Source organism: Daphnia pulicaria, chromosome 1, assembly GCF_021234035.1.
Source record: "Daphnia pulicaria isolate SC F1-1A chromosome 1, SC_F0-13Bv2, whole genome shotgun sequence".
Taxonomy (NCBI): domain Eukaryota; kingdom Metazoa; phylum Arthropoda; class Branchiopoda; order Diplostraca; family Daphniidae; genus Daphnia; species Daphnia pulicaria.
In genome coordinates this window covers 26577905-26596090 of record NC_060913.1, presented here as the reverse complement: position 1 = coordinate 26596090, position 18186 = coordinate 26577905, and the positions used below count along the sequence as shown (strand labels likewise).

At 39.4% G+C, this 18186-nt stretch overlaps 2 protein-coding genes and 1 long non-coding RNA gene across 27 annotated transcripts in view; 2 read left to right on the top strand and 1 right to left on the bottom strand.

Annotated features, from left to right (window-relative positions):
* The window catches only part of LOC124315050 (lysine-specific demethylase 4C-like), a 291933-nt gene extending 278372 nt beyond the window's left edge, over positions 1–13561 (top strand). For 7 of the 21 annotated variants that reach the window (XM_046780418.1, XM_046780427.1, XM_046780437.1 and 4 more), the window contains 3 exons: positions 11606–11964; positions 12032–12848; positions 12924–13561. In XM_046780418.1, coding sequence (XP_046636374.1) covers positions 11606–11964; positions 12032–12848; positions 12924–13307 — 1560 coding nt within the window. In that variant the 3' untranslated portion in view covers positions 13308–13561. The other 14 variants (XM_046780413.1, XM_046780412.1, XM_046780584.1 and 11 more) reach the window with 12 other exon arrangements.
* LOC124318772 lies at positions 286–2937 on the top strand. Of its 5 annotated transcripts, none has more exons than XR_006912468.1 (8): positions 286–372; positions 733–904; positions 977–1086; positions 1285–1427; positions 1727–1834; positions 1904–2161; positions 2240–2806; positions 2875–2937. It is a non-coding gene; the product is annotated as an uncharacterized LOC124318772 (long non-coding RNA). The 5 variants fall into 5 exon arrangements; XR_006912462.1 differs by lacking the exon at positions 286–372 and having other exon boundaries at positions 550–904; positions 2240–2515; positions 2594–2806; XR_006912474.1 differs by lacking the exon at positions 286–372 and adding an exon at positions 688–732 and having other exon boundaries at positions 847–904.
* LOC124316056 lies at positions 7479–8786 on the bottom strand. The gene is made up of 4 exons (XM_046781799.1): positions 8689–8786; positions 8388–8623; positions 8244–8324; positions 7479–8169 (listed from the first exon to the last, which is right to left on the bottom strand). The coding sequence occupies exons 2-4, from the start codon at positions 8601–8603 to the stop codon at positions 7519–7521; spliced, it is 948 nt and encodes a 315-aa protein (XP_046637755.1). The 5' UTR covers positions 8604–8623; positions 8689–8786; the 3' UTR covers positions 7479–7518.
* Positions 13562–18186: the final 4625 nt, after the last annotated feature.

The following is an 18186-nucleotide window of genomic DNA, read 5'->3' as shown; positions in this document are numbered from 1 at the left end:
AAAATATAAGTTTCTTAAACAGTTTTTTTACGAGCTTTCGTTTTGTTGTATTTGTTTTTAAAAAAAATTATTTTTAAATACATTAAAATAGCTTTTAAGTGTGTAAAAGCTTCTGACTTCAAAAATCGGAAGCAAAAATCTGCTACTTCGTAGAGTAGCCGTTTTTTTTTTAATTATTTAAGGAATCTTGATTGACACTATATGTGAAAATAAGAGAGGTTAAATGTTTATTTTGCCCGCAATAATTCGGCATAGTTCGTGAATTTTGTTGATTTTTACCTTCATTTTATGCCCAACGGGCTTTAAATGTGTTAAAAAATGGTTGGTTTTTCGGGCCCTAGGTGACGCTGATCCCCATTATTAGCCCGTTGGGTATAAAATTTTTGTCGACATTGTTTTGAAATTTGTCACGAATTCGACGGAGATTTTATCCCTTTCCGCTGCAACTCGTTTTGCCTCTTTTACAATTTCTTGCAATTTCTCGTCGGCTTTCTTAATGTTGATCCTTTAGTCGTTCATCGTCCAAAGTATGAAATCAAAAACGCAGTCCGCGGTTGCAAAGGCTGTCACTAGGTGGCTAAATATTCCAGTGTGTTTAGGGATTAAGGTGTTTAGGGATGTAGGGGGTTTGTTTTTGTTTTCAAAGTGCTGGTTACTTTCTTTCCTGACATTTTCTGCTATTCTTCTACAAGGTTATTTAAAAATGAAATTTTGTGTTTGGTGAATTTACAGGTAACGTGTACTGGAATTTATACTTGGCAATTCCGTTTGATCATATGGCCTGCCGTTCAATTTCCCAAAATGTCGTCTCTTGCTTTTGCTGTATTATGCACGTTTCGTCACTAGATGAGATGTTTCCACGCCATTCGACCAAGCTGAACCGATAGTGAACCATTTAAAACGAGTAAGTGAATCTTAAGAGTTTGCACTTTTCGAAAAGTCCATTTGTTAATCTTCTTCAACCTATTTGTCAAAGCATGTCAAAGATCTTCCCTTTCACTACGTGTTCACTGCCTTTGCATGAAGTTGCGTCTTTGAGAGGGTCTCTACTATGGCAAATGTGATGAAAAGAGGAAATCTGAATAGGTAATCAAGTACTTGTAAACTAAATAAAGAGGTTAGCATGTTTTATGTTGAACACAAGTAAATGCTATCCCATGCAGAATCAATATGTATAAATTTGCCTTGATTTTATTAGTTAATGTTTAAGTTAGAGATCCCTTTCCTTATCTATTGAAGAATTTGAGAAGATGGCAAAGTCTGAGTTTTATTGCTGTCATGCAGGTGGCTTTGTTGCAGCCAGCTGGTGAAAGGGAGTTCAAGTCAAGTTGAGCTGCAGCTTCTGGAAGCAGTCTACAGCGCTGATGTCATCCTGAAGTGGAGAAGTGTTACCTGAAGTGTAACTACAAAAAATACATCTTGAAATGGTAATTTGAGGTCTAATTAGAATGTTGTAGTGGCTATAGAGTTTTATGAAAAGAGACTTGTCTCACTGATAAGCTTGTGCTGAATTGAAACTTTCTTTTAGATTAAACTAGAACACCAACTCCCTTTTACAACCTTGTCTTAAGATTTTAAGAATTTGCTGCTGCTGATTTGATCTAAATTTTAATTTAAACTTGCCACGATTATTTTCTCTCTTGTCTTACATAACATGTTTGTTTGTTTTTTTTTACATCTGATACAGGTTTATATGTTATTTAATGATTTTGCTTTTTCCCATCAGGACGTGGTGATAATGTGATGCATCAGCATGCAGTCTATGCAGGTGGTGTTTTCGAGAAGTGTATAAGCAAGACTTTGAAGCTTAGTCTGAAGAATATTTTCTGAAATGGTAATTTGATTGAGATTATTATTTTTAACTTGGGAAGTTTCTAGTTTTTTATTGCAATGTTGTTTTCAGTCAAAAGTCAACTCTAAACTGACGCAGGAATTAAGTGACAGAGCCCACAACTCTTCCCGTCTTTCGTGTTGATTCCGTTGTCCATAATAATGATGGATTACTCACGTTATGTGCCTGGCATGTATATCATTCGCTTTCCCCTCCCTGGCCGTGAACTTGGGGAATTAGGAAGCCATGGTTGTAGTGCGTGTTTGATCCAGCGTGACTTTCATCACCTTCACACAATTCCATGGCGTCACGTGAAGAAACGAGAATCAAGTACTCCTAACCAACACGCCATTTCTTACTTATTTGCATATTTTTTTTTTTTAATTTTCACTTCAATTTTTGTCGCAGTAACGATTCCGGTCTGTTGACGATATCGAGAAGTCTTGGTTTCCATTCAGCCACACAAGATATTGCATATATTGAATCGGGATCGTTAAAAACATCACGTGTCGTTGCACCTTAACGACGATGGGCGTATTTGGTTGCGCCACGTTGACTTTAAAAGAGGAAGGAAGAGAGTGAGAGCGCGGGGGGGTTTCCGACCTCCAGAGGCGAGAGAGAAAAACGTCGAAATCTTCTTCTTCTTCTTTTTGTAAAAGACTTTGGCAGCAACCTCCTCCTCCTGTAACACAAGACTCTTGTATACTACTCACATATTCAGCAGCCTCTTACGTGTTCTTTGTTTGCCCGGCACTTATCCAGGTAGTCACCATAGAGGATAGGTTAGAAAAGCCTACGACTCTAGTCTGCACGTGTTCAGTTGCCGGCCGAGTGTCGAGACTTGCACAACGATCTCAGCAAACTACTTGGAAGAGACCAGGTGATGAGAATATGATGGCCAACTTGTTGATGTTCCTCACCGCTGCGTTCCTGATTTCGTCCGGAAGCATTCATTCAGCTTCTGCCAAGAACAGAGTGAGTCTCTTGTTTTCATCCGGTTGAATCATGTCGTATTAAATGTTGTATCTTTTTTCCCCGTACAGAGGACGTCAATGGCAGGAGAGTTGGCGTTTTGTAAGAAACACTTCAGAACAAATCAGGCAACTATGTTCATTTTTCTAACTGTCAGACTTAGTTAGTTGGTGACTATGTCTTAACTTTCCTGTTGTAGAACTTTAGTTGTCTACCTTGAAAAAGCTTGCTAGCTGTAGGATCCTTAGAAACATTTATTCCGAAGGATTGTGTAGTTAACTTTAACTTTTGTCATTTGAGACACTGCCGTGTCCCTGATAGTAATCGAGTTTTTTTTTTGTGATAGACAGTCTGGTAAAGTTTGAGCTTCGTCGTTGCTGTCCAATGTACACATGGATTTGATGTAGCCAGCTGGTATAGGGTGTTCCTCTTGCTACCTGTACTGCTGTGTGTTTCGTCAAATGAAGAAACATGAACAACTGAAGTAATTATTTCAATCAACTTTCTAATTGTCTGGCTGATTAAAAAAGCTTGCTTACCGACACAGAGAGGTTTCATAGTTTACCTATACTTGTTTCATTTTTGTTATTATCGCGAGAATTTACTGCTTGATAGTAATTGATTTTTTAAAACCAGGATTAACCTTCAGTTAAAATCTTAGCTTCTCTTTCTTCTTTGTTGTAGTTTAAATCACACATTTTTTTTTTGATGATGATACCTATGATACCTTTTCTCGCTAATAATTCAAAGTGTCGGATGTTTAAAATCATCCGAATGATCTTAAAATCATTTTAAAAAATGAGCTATGGAGGGACGGTCAAAGTGCATTGTTCTTATTGCCGTTTATCTCTATTGTAACACGCTTGGTGTCATTTTCACTTTATTCGGTTTGGAAAGTGTTTAAAATCTAATCATCAAGTTATTACTGTGGTTAATTATGAATAACAGTTGAATAACCATATCTTAATTGGCCTTTTTTTTTATTAGAATTTATTTATTTTTAATCCCCCAAGTTTAGCGTTCCATGTGGACAGACTGGATACTGGATCAATTTTACATATTACTGGTGTTGCAGTCACGGGAATACATACGCTGGACTGCTGGACTGTTTTGTCTTCTTCACGGGTTAATACATTGTGTAATTTCAATCCTTCTAGCTGGAATAGCAGTGATTGGAAATTTCCTTCAAAAACTTGGTAAGATTATCACATTGAATATTTTGAATGCTTCAGTTCAAATTTACCATCTAGATGACGCTTCGCTTTTCCCCATTTCTAAAACCAAATTTCGCCATCCATCCTTTGTTGGTTTATTGCTTTCGCACTACAAAACAGAACCTGTAATGACACTTAATAACTCATGAAATGTGAATTTTTTTCCTAGGTGGAAATGTCTAGCAAGCTTTTACTTCAAGAATTGTCCATGCATTTCCTTACAAAAACTGAACTATTTGACTACTGGCAAATCCAACAACATCGATTCCAACCGCCTCGAGGAGACTGTCAAGATATAGAGGATATGTTAGAAATACTTCAGCTGTATTTCCATTCCCTTTTTCCATAGTTATCAATCAAACAAAAAATCAAATTTAAAAAAGAATTGATTCAAGCATTACGAGATGTCAGAAGTGCTTATCTAGAAACTGCCAGTTCAGATAATCTAATTCAAAGAATTAATGTTTGCAAAACAATTCTTGAACATCTTGAAAATTGAAGTTGAATTAAAATTCTTTTAACATGTGCAATTCTTTATGTAGTCCAGTATGATTTCAGATTTTTTTTTGAAAATGCGCGCTTGAAAAAAACGTGCAATTTCTAATGTTACAATTCGCCACTAGGTGGAGCTACAGGCTGCTCTTTTTTTTAGCAATTTGCTGTCAGCTGTCAAAATTATCGTAGACTCTGTACTAAGTTAACTCAGTCGTACTCTGGTCGTACTTGTGCCGTCAACTGGACCAAAACGAAAAAAATTAAAGTTCGTAAGTATCCTACTACGAAATTTTATTAATCGTTTTGATTAAGTGCTTCTATAGAGAAAATCAATTTAAAAAGCAAATTTAGATATCTGTTTAGCCCTATTAAGAGTATGTTCACAGTTTACAGAGCATAATGGGGGCAATAGCCAGAAACGCTATTACTCGGTTCACCTCCCAGATTCTGGGAGCAATAGATTTTAACTCAAAAGCTGTCAGCTTTTTAATTTTGTTAATTTTGTCTATTTCTTATTGGTGTTTTAACAGTGACCGATACTCCAGTAATAGAATTTTCTTAATACCACACACAATATTTATAAGTTGATAATTATGACCAGTTGCTAATTTTGTAGATTTCTTTTCAATTCTTAGGTTTCATCACCTGTCTACACAAATTTCCTGGAGGGATGGATTCCAGAGTATTCCATTGACACATCAAGAAAAAAACAACTTGTGGAATCCGTGGGATCACTCTCAAAATCAGGGTAAATGTCATCAATTACTTTTTTCACCATAGCCATGACTTTGCCACATTATAGCTTTATAATTTGAAATTGTAGATTATAAAAAAATATTAAGTTTGACAACAGATGCTGAGTTGGTGATCGATATAGTTTCAGTTGAGTAGTCAAGTTGAAGTTGTAAGATATGGAGTTTGTTACTTTGTTGAAGTGTGGTAAACAGTGAGAGTTCAGATTAGATCTTTTGTGGGGAACTTCTGCCCAGACTTGCATTACACAGTTGTCTTAAATTATTTAAAGTCTTCAAAATTGTCTTAAAAATTGTCTTAAAAATTGTCTTAAAAATTTTATTTACAGGCATCAATGATCAATCTTCCCAATGGAATCAGGCCTGGTGTTTGTTTTTTAATCGTAAACTTCTACCTGGCGTTTGATGCGGGCATTTGCATCTGCATTCACCATATTACGGTAGGATTGATTCAGTTTTTTCAATCTGCTAGTAAACTTCAGCAAATGATTTCTTTAAGTACTTATTTGCTTTAGTCGTATCGTAACTGGAAAATGAAATAAGAATTTGTTTCCGATTTATCTTTTTTGAATTCCTCGGTCGTTCCTACGAGTTAGTTCAACTGGTTCGTTTCTACATGTGTCCTGTTGACTATTTTATACCTTGCGATAGGTTTTGACTTCTTTGTGCTGGACTACTCTGCACTGTGCAGTTATCTAGTTGTCTATCTAAACGGCCAATACCGGTATCTCAAAAGTTGACGCAACAAGTGACCGATATTCAGATTTATCGAACAAAGAAAGATTGATGAATCATTTATTATTATTTTTTTTTTTTTTAATTTGTAGTGGTAATTATCGTTTCAGGAAGTTGACGATGCGATGTAGCCCTAAATCCTTTTCATGCTTTTTTTTCTTCCGCATTTGAACACAAAGACTCGAGCAAAGATGGAAAGAAACTCGATTAGAAATAGTAAAACTTTGGGTTAGTTATCCTAAATACAGACTGGTCCACTGCCGAATTTCTTTCAATCGCAATCCAAACGAATGTCGTGTCATTGGCATGCGTAATAACCTAGTGTTTCTCTTTGCGTTTTAGTAATGCAGCATAAAAGAAAGCGCACCTTTGTTTACGCAATTTTATTCTGTTGTCGACAAATTGTTAAGTCAGTTCGATAACATTGTCATACGGCCAAATAATCTTCCTAATTGAATTGGTTTTTGCTGCTTTTTTAAATTTTTGAATGAAAACTAAGAACGTGAGTTGAAATCTGATTTCAAGTACGCGAACGTTTTACCTAGGAATAACAAATAGAAAGAAAACGACCAAAGATTTCGACAGATTTGTTTTCAATTTGTTAACCTAGCTCCTTACTACATATCCTTATTTTCAGTTTGAATGTCACGTATCAGGAGCTGTAAATGATTTCGATTTACTGCTGACTGCTGTCAAGATGTTAAAAAGCTTAAATTATTAATTTACACTTTATCTTTTAATCAGTTATCGTAATTTTTTATCGGTTAATATCAATATTTTCAACACTCTTTGATGGTCGTAGAGAACAGGTTGCTTTATTTTTTTAATTTTATCAAATGTGAAAATCTCTTCGTAATCTAGAATTTTTCAATTTTCTCACGCTTCACCCGTCGAACCCGTCGCGGTATTGCCCAGGATTTTAAAATTTGTGTTTTGTTTTGGTTTTGTGAAAAAATTACCAATTGCATGTCTTATGGGCTAGAGACATGTATCCACGTGAGAAAAACGAGAGGTTTCCAACATTTTTAAATTGCCAAGGGAGACACGGTAAAACGTAGTAAGCGTTTTATTATTATTTCATTCTCGGGCGTTTCTTACAAAAACCAAATCGGCGGGGATTAGCCAACGTAATCCCAAGCATAAAATTTTTTAAATTTATTAACCATCCAGATATAGTTGTTATTCAGCTTTTATTGGTTTGAAATTTTGTGCTTGGTTTTCTTTCATCTTCATTCCCCACCCGAAAAGCATTGAATCTTTATAAGAGTTAAAGTTTCGCTATTTTAAAATAATAATAATAGTCCTACTCATTGAACAGTAAACCTAACAATAATTCTGAGCCAACATTTATTTTCCGGTTTTCTTGCGTAGACAATTCTCAATGAAATATTGGACAAGTAATTGATTAGTATGCAATGGCAGGTTGAATTTATGAAAACACAGTTTAAGCCGAAACGATTTCAAGCAAAACACGTAACATCGAATTTCAATTTTCTTTAAATAATTTTAAAGCTCAAGTTTAGCCATCAGAAGGGTTAAGTGATGCATGCGACATGTAAAACTCTTCGATAGTAGAAACGTCTTCCGAAAGAATAGTTTCCTTAGCTGCCAACTCGTCAGCAGACCATTGCTCGGATCTTCGTTCCGTTAACTCCAACTTCCTTTCGAGGGCAGATCCCTCTTTTGGTTTGAATTCCGGAAAGGGAACTTCTGGTCCAGCCAGGATACGTTGTTTGTGCACATTCCACAGCCCGATAAAGTGCATCTTTGTCACTGGGTCAAGATTGTCGATTATTTCACCCCGCATCAATGCTGCTATGTTGGCGTGAATGGCTCCATAGTCGACCCTTCCGACTGGAGATTGAGCTGGGTATGTTTCAGAGTGCAGTTGAAAGGACAGTGGCAAATTGGCCGAGTAGTCAACACCTTTCATCTGGCGCAGTTCTTCAATTTTTGTGTTCAAAACAATTTCCCAAGCAGATTTCTCCCGGTCTTCCTCAAATTGAGTGAATAGATAGCGTACGCTATCAACAGTTTGGTTGGGGAATTGGGCCGCCAATTTCTTGAAATCTCCATCAAAACCGATTTTAAGGATGGAGAGGAGTCTTTCTTGTTCTTCGATGCTCCAATCTCCGAATCCTTTTTTCATCTCTGGGACGGAGTTCTTAACCTGTATCGAAAAGCATTCAAAGGTTAAATTAAGTTTAAATCTGGCACGTAGTTTAAATTTGAATGTGTAATTACCGGTGTTTTTATACGCAGACTATGTTTAGGCGTCACGTCTCCAGCTTTAGGGCATTGTGTGGGAGAGGCCTGTGCTGCATTCTACAAACAACACATGTTTAAAAGATTAATGGTAAGACATCGGACACAAATTTCCTTATTTACCTGGTAGAAACAATTTTCTTCTTCGACAACAGAACTTTTCATTTCCAGAGCATCAACACTTTTGGATGTAGAAGCACGCTCCCATCTCCCTGCCCTTTCTTCATTGGAAGAGTGACTTTCTGCTGCAGTTCCTTGACTTTCTTCTTCACCAGAAAATAGTTTCCTCCGTTTCACTCTGTTATCTTTCCTTGAACTGTGTTCTGGAGTATTACTCATTTTTCACTCACTGAATCTAAGGAACACAAATTGATCACAGTTAATTATGAAAAATTGACACACATCAGTAGAATAATATTACGCCTGACTGAGAAACTGAAGAAAAATTTGAAGTCTTCAATACTCTTGCAAATGCCAACAGCCAACTGGTACTCGAGCGAAGTCAAGGTATTTCAAGCTTTTTCTCAACCAAAGGAAGGTACGAGTACGAACTTCCGAGTTCCGAGTCAATTCTGTCATAAGCAGTCACGAATTCACGATACACAATCTAATAATCAGGATGCTACAGTCACGCAATCACAACCTCTCGTGCTCTCGAGTTTCGAATCCAGAATCAGCTGGTAAGCTGGAGTCGAGTCGTCCAAAGTATGAAATCAAAAACGCAGTCCGCGGTTGCAAAGGCTGTCACTAGGTGGCTAAATATTCCAGTGTTTTTAGGGATTAAAGTGTTTAGGGATGTAGGGGGTTTGTTTTTGTTTTCAAAGTGCTGGTTAATTTCTTTCCTGACATTTTCTGCTTTTCTTCTACAAGGTTATTTAAAATTGAAATTTTGTGTTTGGTGAATTTACAGGTAACGTGTACTGGAATTTATACTTGGCAATTCCGTTTGATCATATGGCCTGCCGTTCAATTTCCCAAAATGTCGTCTCTTGCTCTTGCTGTATTATGCACGTTTCGTCACTAGATGAGATGTTTCCACGCCATTCGACCAAGCTGAACCGATAGTGAACCATTTAAAACGAGTAAGTGAATCTTAAGAGTTTGCACTTTTCGAAAAGTCCATTTGTTAATCTTCTTCAACCTATTTGTCAAAGCATGTCAAAGATCTTCCCTTTCACTACGTGTTCACTGCCTTTGCATGAAGTTGCGTCTTTGAGAGGGTCTCTACTATGGCAAATGTGATGAAAAGAAGAAATCTGAATAGGTAATCAAGTACTTGTAAACTAAATAAAGAGGTTAGCATGTTTTATGTTGAACACAAGTAAATGCTATCCCATGCAGATTGAAAATGTATAAATTTGCCTTGATTTTATTAGTTACTGTTTAAGTTAGAGATCCCTTTCCTTATCTATTGAAGAATTTGAGAAGATGGCAAAGTCTGAGTTTTATTGCTGTCATGCAGGTGGCTTTGTTGCAGCCAGCTGGTGAAAGGGAGTTCAAGTCAAGTTGAGCTGCAGCTTCTGGAAGCAGTCTACAGCGCTGATGTCATCCTGAAGTGGAGAAGTGTTACCTGAAGTGTAACTACAAAAAATACATCTTGAAATGGTAATTTGAGGTCTAATTAGAATGTTGTAGTGGCTATAGAGTTTTATGAAAAGAGACTTGTCTCACTGATAAGCTTGTGCTGAATTGAAACTTTCTTTTAGATTAAACTAGAACACCAACTCCCTTTTACAACCTTGTCTTAAGATTTTAAGAATTTGCTGCTGCTGATTTGATCTAAATTTTAATTTAAACTTGCCACGATTATTTTCTCTCTTGTCTTACATAACATGTTTGTTTTGTTTTTTTACATCTGATACAGGTTTATATGTTATTTAATGATTTTGATTTTTCCCATCAGGACGTGGTGATAATGTGATGCATCAGCATGCAGTCTATGCAGGTGGTGTTTTCGAGAAGTGTATAAGCAAGACTTTGAAGCTTAGTCTGAAGAATATTTTCTGAAATGGTAATTTGATTGAGATTATTATTTTTAACTTGGGAAGTTTCTAGTTTTTTATTGCAATGTTGTTTTCAGTCAAAAGTCAACTCTAAACTGACGCAGGAATTAAGTGACAGAGCCCACAACTCTTCCCGTCTTTCGTGTTGATTCCGTTGTCCATAATAATGATGGATTACTCACGTTATGTGCCTGGCATGTATATCATTCGCTTTCCCCTCCCTGGCCGTGAACTTGGGGAATTAGGAAGCCATGGTTGTAGTGCGTGTTTGATCCAGCGTGACTTTCATCACCTTCACACAATTCCATGGCGTCACGTGAAGAAACGAGAATCAAGTACTCCTAACCAACACGCCATTTCTTACTTATTTGCATATTTTTTTTTTTTAATTTTCACTTCAATTTTTGTCGCAGTAACGATTCCGGTCTGTTGACGATATCGAGAAGTCTTGGTTTCCATTCAGCCACACAAGATATTGCATATATTGAATCGGGATCGTTAAAAACATCACGTGTCGTTGCACCTTAACGACGATGGGCGTATTTGGTTGCGCCACGTTGACTTTAAAAGAGGAAGGAAGAGAGTGAGAGCGCGGGGGGGTTTCCGACCTCCAGAGGCGAGAGAGAAAAACGTCGAAATCTTCTTCTTCTTCTTTTTGTAAAAGACTTTGGCAGCAACCTCCTCCTCCTGTAACACAAGACTCTTGTATACTACTCACATATTCAGCAGCCTCTTACGTGTTCTTTGTTTGCCCGGCACTTATCCAGGTAGTCACCATAGAGGATAGGTTAGAAAAGCCTACGACTCTAGTCTGCACGTGTTCAGTTGCCGGCCGAGTGTCGAGACTTGCACAACGATCTCAGCAAACTACTTGGAAGAGACCAGGTGATGAGAATATGATGGCCAACTTGTTGATGTTCCTCACCGCTGCGTTCCTGATTTCGTCCGGAAGCATTCATTCAGCTTCTGCCAAGAACAGAGTGAGTCTCTTGTTTTCATCCGGTTGAATCATGTCGTATTAAATGTTGTATCTTTTTTCCCCGTACAGAGGACGTCAATGGCAGGAGAGTTGGCGTTTTGTAAGAAACACTTCAGAACAAATCAGGCAACTATGTTCATTTTTCTAACTGTCAGACTTAGTTAGTTGGTGACTATGTCTTAACTTTCCTGTTGTAGAACTTTAGTTGTCTACCTTGAAAAAGCTTGCTAGCTGTAGGATCCTTAGCAACATTTATTCTGAAGGATTGTGTAGTTTACTTTAACTTTTGTCATTTTTGGTTTTGTCATTTGAGACACTGCTGTGTCCCTGATAGTAATCGAGTTTTATTATTTTTTGATAGTTATCCAGCCGCCAAGATGGAAGAGTCTTCTTCAGCATCTCAGGATGTGTTTAGTAAAACGAGAATACAGAAACCGTCGCCCAACTCTCACATCAAATCCTGCCTCGTTCCTGGCACTCAGTTTGGCGTCAGTTCGTCATCTTCTGTGACGAGTTGTGCGCCGCCGTGTCCCGGCACGGACGCCAATCCGGCCAGCAATACGACGGATGATCTCCATCGAAAACAGTTTACCTGCATCACCTCGACCAACAATCAATCGCCACCTCCATCCAGTTCGGGTGGTGGTGACGAGCGTCGGTCGAGAAAACAAAAGAGTCCACGCAAAGGCCTCGATTCCAGAGACGTTTCCACCAACCTGTAAAGAAATTTTAATTTAATTTTGAATCGTTTTATACAATTCATTTGTTTATTATTTATCTGACAGGACAATCATGTGGGAGAAGCAAAAGGATTGGACCTGGACGAATGAATGTGAATTCAACGTGTTGAACAGCCAGCAGGAGCCGTACTGTTGCGTCTGCAGTGTCCTCAGACCCTGGACGCCACAGAAACCTCTACAATCACCGGACCAACCACCGAAATGGTCTGCCGTTGTGTTGCCGGATGCATTGTTTGGCTCGGATCGGCATGAAATCACCTCGTCGATCCTCTTGCGCTGCTCGTCGTGTTGCATCTGCGTCCACGCTAAGTGTTGCGGACTGGCAGAGTCGACGGTGACCGACAAATGGATCTGCCGGCGCTGCGAACGCACCCCGACTGACCTTCAATTGATCAAATGCTGCCTCTGCCAGAAGCGAGGTGGACTACTCAAAGGGACGACTGACGGCCGCTGGGCTCACGTTGTGTGTACAATTTGCTTCCCGGGTGTTTCCTTCGTTAATCCGGACAATCGCGAGCCCATCTTTATCAGTCCACTGGGCTGGAAGGACTACGTGTTCCTGAATTGCAGCTACTGCTCCATCAACCAGTCCGATTACGGCGCCAACAGTGTCACCTGGCATCACGGCAGCTGCCTTCCTTGTGTCAAACAATGTGGACGGGCGTTCCATCCCCTGTGCGGCCTAGTCAACGGTGTACGGTTCACGATTAGTCAGAATGGCGACTACTTTTCCGCCAACTGCTGCAATACCAGCCACACTCCTCGATCGACCACATCCGCCTTCAGAAAGAAGGCTCCTGTTCATGTGTCTGTCGGCCAGCAAGTCTACGCCAAACATCCCGAATCGGGTGAATATCATCTGGTGAGTTTTTACGTTTTTATTTCTTATTATTGGCAAGCTTAGCTCTTTAACACGACTGGTTGGTTCATTTGACAGGCTGATGTGACGGACAATACTCAGACGGTCACGTACTATTCTGTCGATTTCAACGATGGGACTAACAGCCAAGATACTTATCCGGAAGACATCAAGAATTACAATTGCAAAGAGGACGGGCCTCCCATTGCGGGAGCCGCCGTCGAAGTCTTGTGGACGGACGGCAAGAGCTACGGCGGCCACTATCGAGGCTTCACGAAGCGTAAACTCTACAGTTTATCCTTCCGCGACGGAACCAACACCGTCATCACCGCAGAGAGACCTGATTTTTATCATCCTGACGAGGATCTACCCAAAGATCTTAGAATTCAACTGGACAAGCAAAAGGCAGCAGCAGCGCAAATGCAACGACTCCAGCATGCCTGTCCAGCCATTCAACCTTAATTGTGTGTTCTTTAAATCAAACTTGAGTCGTGGCAACTAAATAAGCCTTTTCTTTCCTTTTTTTGTTTTTCTCCTCCTCCCCCCTTCTTCATTATGATGTGAACTTAAGTGGGTGGTTATAACTTATCCGAACTTATCCGAGTGGTTGCCATTTGACGTCACTTAAAAAATGGAATTGGACGTCTAGACCCCGTCGTCGATAAACTTAATGGATTGAAATGAATCGAATTCGGCGCCTTTGACGCCCGTCAGCACTTGACTTTCTTCTTTTGATTTTCGGGTGAAATAATCCTGGCACGACGAATCGGTTCATTTGTAAAAAGCTGATTAAAAGCCAAATTCTTTTTTGGTCTTTCCCCTCGACGATCGAATGACACAAGTGAAGATGAAACAAAAAGTGTCGGGACAAATTGGCGTCGTTGGGGCACAGCACAATGTTTTGGCTCCGTCATCACGAACCTCTTTTTATTATTATAATTCCTAATAATTTCTCCATAATAATCAGTTTCTTTTTAAAAATGGAGGCAACAACATTCGAGACTTGAACGGGCGACCACTCCTTTAGCTGCTGTTTGTCCCTTTAGAAAGTCATTTGATACAGCAGCTGCTTTTCCATGCACAAGAAAAAGTTATTTTTTTATTCATTTTTTAAATGGAAAATCTTAAACTATCTCTTTAAAGGAAAATGTGAAAAAGAAAAGAAGAAGTGGAGTTGATAATCTGGAAATGTTGGCCAAGAGATGTTGGTCACGTTCATCACGAACGACAAGTACAGCAGCGACGCCTAGCATTGACCCAAAGTTTCTCTCAAAATTCCGTTTCATTCATTTTCGTATTTCATCTCCAAACCCATTGAACGTCGAAATAAACTCGTGTGGAGATAACAAATAATTCATTTCAAGTACTTGTTTACAAAAATAACACACACATTCTTTTTTTAAATAAAAAGAACATGTCCATTTCATAGTGCACGCCATTGGCCCTGAGGGCAGACAGCTGGTAGCTACCGACCGAGAGAGCGCGCGGTCGGCCATTTTGGGCAGGGACTCACCAACACCACGGTCAGGGTCATCCAAGCGAACGGACGTGCCAACACATTCCTCCCTTCTGTTTTGTGTTTCTCTCTACGTTTGTTGTTTTTTCCACTGCATCATGAGAATTGGACGATAATAATTACAATTGTTGCTGGGCACTCGAGTTGATTAATAATATGAAAGACGTGTGATGGTTGTTGTTGCCTTACCATGTGCTAAAGTGAAAGTGTTGGAAGAAGAAGAACTGCTGGTACAATTGTGAATAAATAATCCATGAGACGGTGAAGAAATTCGACGACTACCCGGGGATGGAATCGATGCAGCCGCGTGGTGGTCATCTCGATGTCGGCGCCTCGTGGGACGACTTTTACGGTACAAATTTAATACCATCGTCTATTTTATCCTGGGGTTGTAGAGGCTTAGCTTTTTTTTTACTTTTTATCGTGTCGTTTTCTGCCGGGATCTTGTTATCACCACCCATCAAGGCCAGATTCATTGGCATATAGACTTGGTTGCTATTTTGTATTCCTGTGTGCTTGGTTGGGAGAGAGAGAAAGCCGAAAAATTTTGGGAAAAAGAAATAAAAATTTAGTTTGGGTAGTGACGCCTGTGGCGGTTTCTATGGCGCGAACGTAATTAACTTTTTTCTTCTTCTTTTTTTCGTGCTACCGGAAGTAAGAAAAAAAAACCCTCTTTCTCCATGCGTGTAAAAAAAAAGCAAACAAAAAATGTTCTTCCTGTTTTTATTTGGGTAAACTCTCACACGCTCTCGTTGGGCGAAAAAATATCGTGAAACACGTGTGTCGGCCATTTCTGCTAGGGGCCCCTAAGGTTGATTGACCTAGAATTTTTGAGGTTGACAATGGCTCCATTATTATATTTTGTCGGGGTGAAATATTGAACCGATCCAATGACTGTTTCTACCCCAGCCCCACTTGTACAAACACACAACGAGGTCGTGTTACAAACGGCCGCCGAAAGACGAAAACCAGTGGCCATTTTTGTGTTTGCTCATTTCTGCCCAGTTTCACTTCCTTTTTCTATTTTTTTTTTAAATAAAATTCCCTTTGACGAAATGCCATCTGTGTGGTTGAGCTGTAGGCTCTGCTCCGGTTCAGCTCATAGGGAAAATAAAAAGAGACGACGACCGATGACGACGACGTCTTTTTTCATTCCCTCACGATTTCAAACGAAAAGGAGGAGGAGGTAAAGATGATGGCTCGGCGGCGTCGATGACGTCCATTTTGTAGACCTGTGGGAGTGTGTGTGTGTGTTTGTGTAGCTCCGGTTGTGAATCGAAGGCGTGTAGAGAGAAAATAAGTCGATTGACTTTGTTTGTAATTCAATCAGCTCCGGTCGTTGCGGTGGTGGCCCCTTTTTGTGTGTATCCTCTTATCGTTTTCTTATCAATCAAAAACTAAACTAAACAACAACAGATAACGTAGAAAATAACAGGCCGGTTTAACCTAAAAAATATTTCGAGAAACCAAATCCGCCAAAAAAAAAGAAAAAACTCTTAACCGACTTAAACCCCATTTTTAAATATTTATTTTAATTTGTTGTTTTGTTCCAACAAGGTTTGGAATTTCCATTTGTAAAAAAAAACACACACAAAAATGGATCCAATTTTTTGTTGTTGAGGGTAGGAGAAACAACTTCCTGGGGTACAAGTAAATAGCGACCAGTTATGGACGCCGGTCCCGCCATTTTGACGTTGAAATTAGGAGAAAAGAGCATTGAACGGGCTTCCGCCACCTGCCGAGAAAATAGTAATAATAATCAGATTCTCCTCCCCTCCTTCTGTAAAAGCCAAACAACATTTGATTCGTTTAGCCATTTGATCGGAAGAAGAAGTAGAATTAACGAAGGGAATGCTTTTATTACGTACGTTTCTAGAAGAATCTGGAGCTGTTAGATCTTTTTGGTCAAGAGGTACGTGTTACATTTCTGGGGCAAAAGAAGAGAATGCGATCGATTCCGGTGCTCCGTTATTTTGAAAATGAAACGGGCTTTGTATCAGCTCTCTCTACTTGAACGATACCAAAGTGTCGGGGGTGAAAGAAAACGGCAACGTGTGAATTTTCCTTTGGCGAGCGTGAACGAAGAAGGGGACAAATTGTGTCCCGCTCCGTTCCTTTTTTTCAATAGCCTTTCCATTCCACTTACAATTCGTCGTCTCAACTGCAAAAGGAAAACTATTATATTTTATGTTAACTTGCAAAATCATTTGATTTTTTTTCTTCAAAAATCTGAAAAAATATAAAATAAAAATTCTTCTTCCATCGTCCAATTCACGCCCCCCCCCTCTCGACCGCCAACTTTGTTACAAAAAAAAAAAAATTCAAAAATCTTTTCTTTTACGTTCTTTATATTGGAAGCACTACAATTGATGAGGCAGTTGCTGGGGGTTTTTAGGGTAGTTTTGAAAGAAGGGAGAAGTTGAAAAAAATGGTTCTTCACCTCCTCAGGGTGTGTGCGGTCGTTTGGTTGGAGTTTGTGTATTGTAACTAGTAGCTAACTATAGTCTCACAATTTTTTTTGCTGACCCATGTGTGCCTTCCTCCTCCTTTTTCTTCCATCTATCGACCACATGGGCTTCAAGGGGGGAGGTGGTGGAGCGATGCGGGAGTCGATCACTTTGGCCCCCTGGAAAAATCTGCTTTCATTTTATTTCTTACTTTGAATTCAAAGTTGAAATCCAACGCTCATTGGCTACGACGTGCTTTACACACTCTGGTACAACATCCCCCGCCATTAGTCATTGTTTCTATTTTGCCCTTTTCTTCATGCGTTTTTACCCCACAAGAGAAGAAAGAGTAAAAACCGTGTGTTTGTGTGTGTGTGTGGCGGGAGGTGGGATAAACACGGTTCAAGGCCGGCCGTAACACTCACGTGATCAGCTGAGAGGAGCGCTCGACTACCACAAAAGGGGTTCCCATTTAACCCATTGTTTTCCTTCAAGAAGAAAACGAGGTCAAACTTGGTCGATTTTTTTGAAAATTAACTTTTTTAAATGTAAGAATCATTTTTGACATTTCTCATCAGATTTTTTCGATTGCAAATTAACTTGTATCCTGTAATTGTTTTTTTTTTGTTCGTTTTACGGCTCATTTTGTTGGTTTTCACGGGCGTCTAGAGACAACTAGAGTGTAGAATGAGCTGACTTTTTTCGAATTCTCTTTTTGTGATCATTTGGTTAGAAAAATGTTATTTATTTTTCCCATTTTCGAGTTCAACTCTCGGCGGCTAGATGAGCGAAACATGCTGCCTCATTTCTTCTTCTTTCGTACAAGTTCCTGGCTTTTGTGTCTTTGAAAAAAGTCTGAAAGAAGATGGTGGTGGTTTAAGAAGAGGTCGAACACGAATCGCGGCCAAACGGTTTCCCTCACGTGGTGCGCAAACAACAACAACAACAAAGTAAGGACGTTGTCTAATAATTATTTCCCCCCTTCTCCCCTTGGAATTCCGAATATAAAACATCTATATTTTATGTAATGCCAAATGTACAAGTCGATTGAAGTTGGTTTTTGTTTCACGGTGCTCAGCCGAAAGGAACTGGTGTGAAGGTACTGGCTGCCAGACACTAGCGCGCTCTGGTGTCGGTAAAATCTGGTATCTCTAAACAGCTGATTGTCTGTTACCACCACCAACCAACCACCACCCCTACTACTACTACTACTACTCACTGTACCTCACCCACTTTTGGTGGTGGTGGTAGTTATTGCCCTGCGGGAGAGTGGGCGGCCATTCTGAGTGTTGTTGGGATGGGGGGGGAGGTCTAGCGTTTTTTTTAAATTGTTTGTTTTGATAAATGTTTTAATTTGTTTATTATTTTAGCGAAAAAT

Coding starts and splice junctions, on each gene's coding strand:
- LOC124316056 (XM_046781799.1), bottom strand. CDS start 8,603: ATGAGTAATACTCCAGAACACAGTTCAAGGAAAGATAACAGAGTGAAA. Junction 8,325..8,387: donor AAGAAAATTGTTTCTACCAG/GTAAATAAGGAA, acceptor TGTTGTTTGTAG/AATGCAGCACAGGCCTCTCC. Junction 8,170..8,243: donor GTCTGCGTATAAAAACACCG/GTAATTACACAT, acceptor TTTTCGATACAG/GTTAAGAACTCCGTCCCAGA.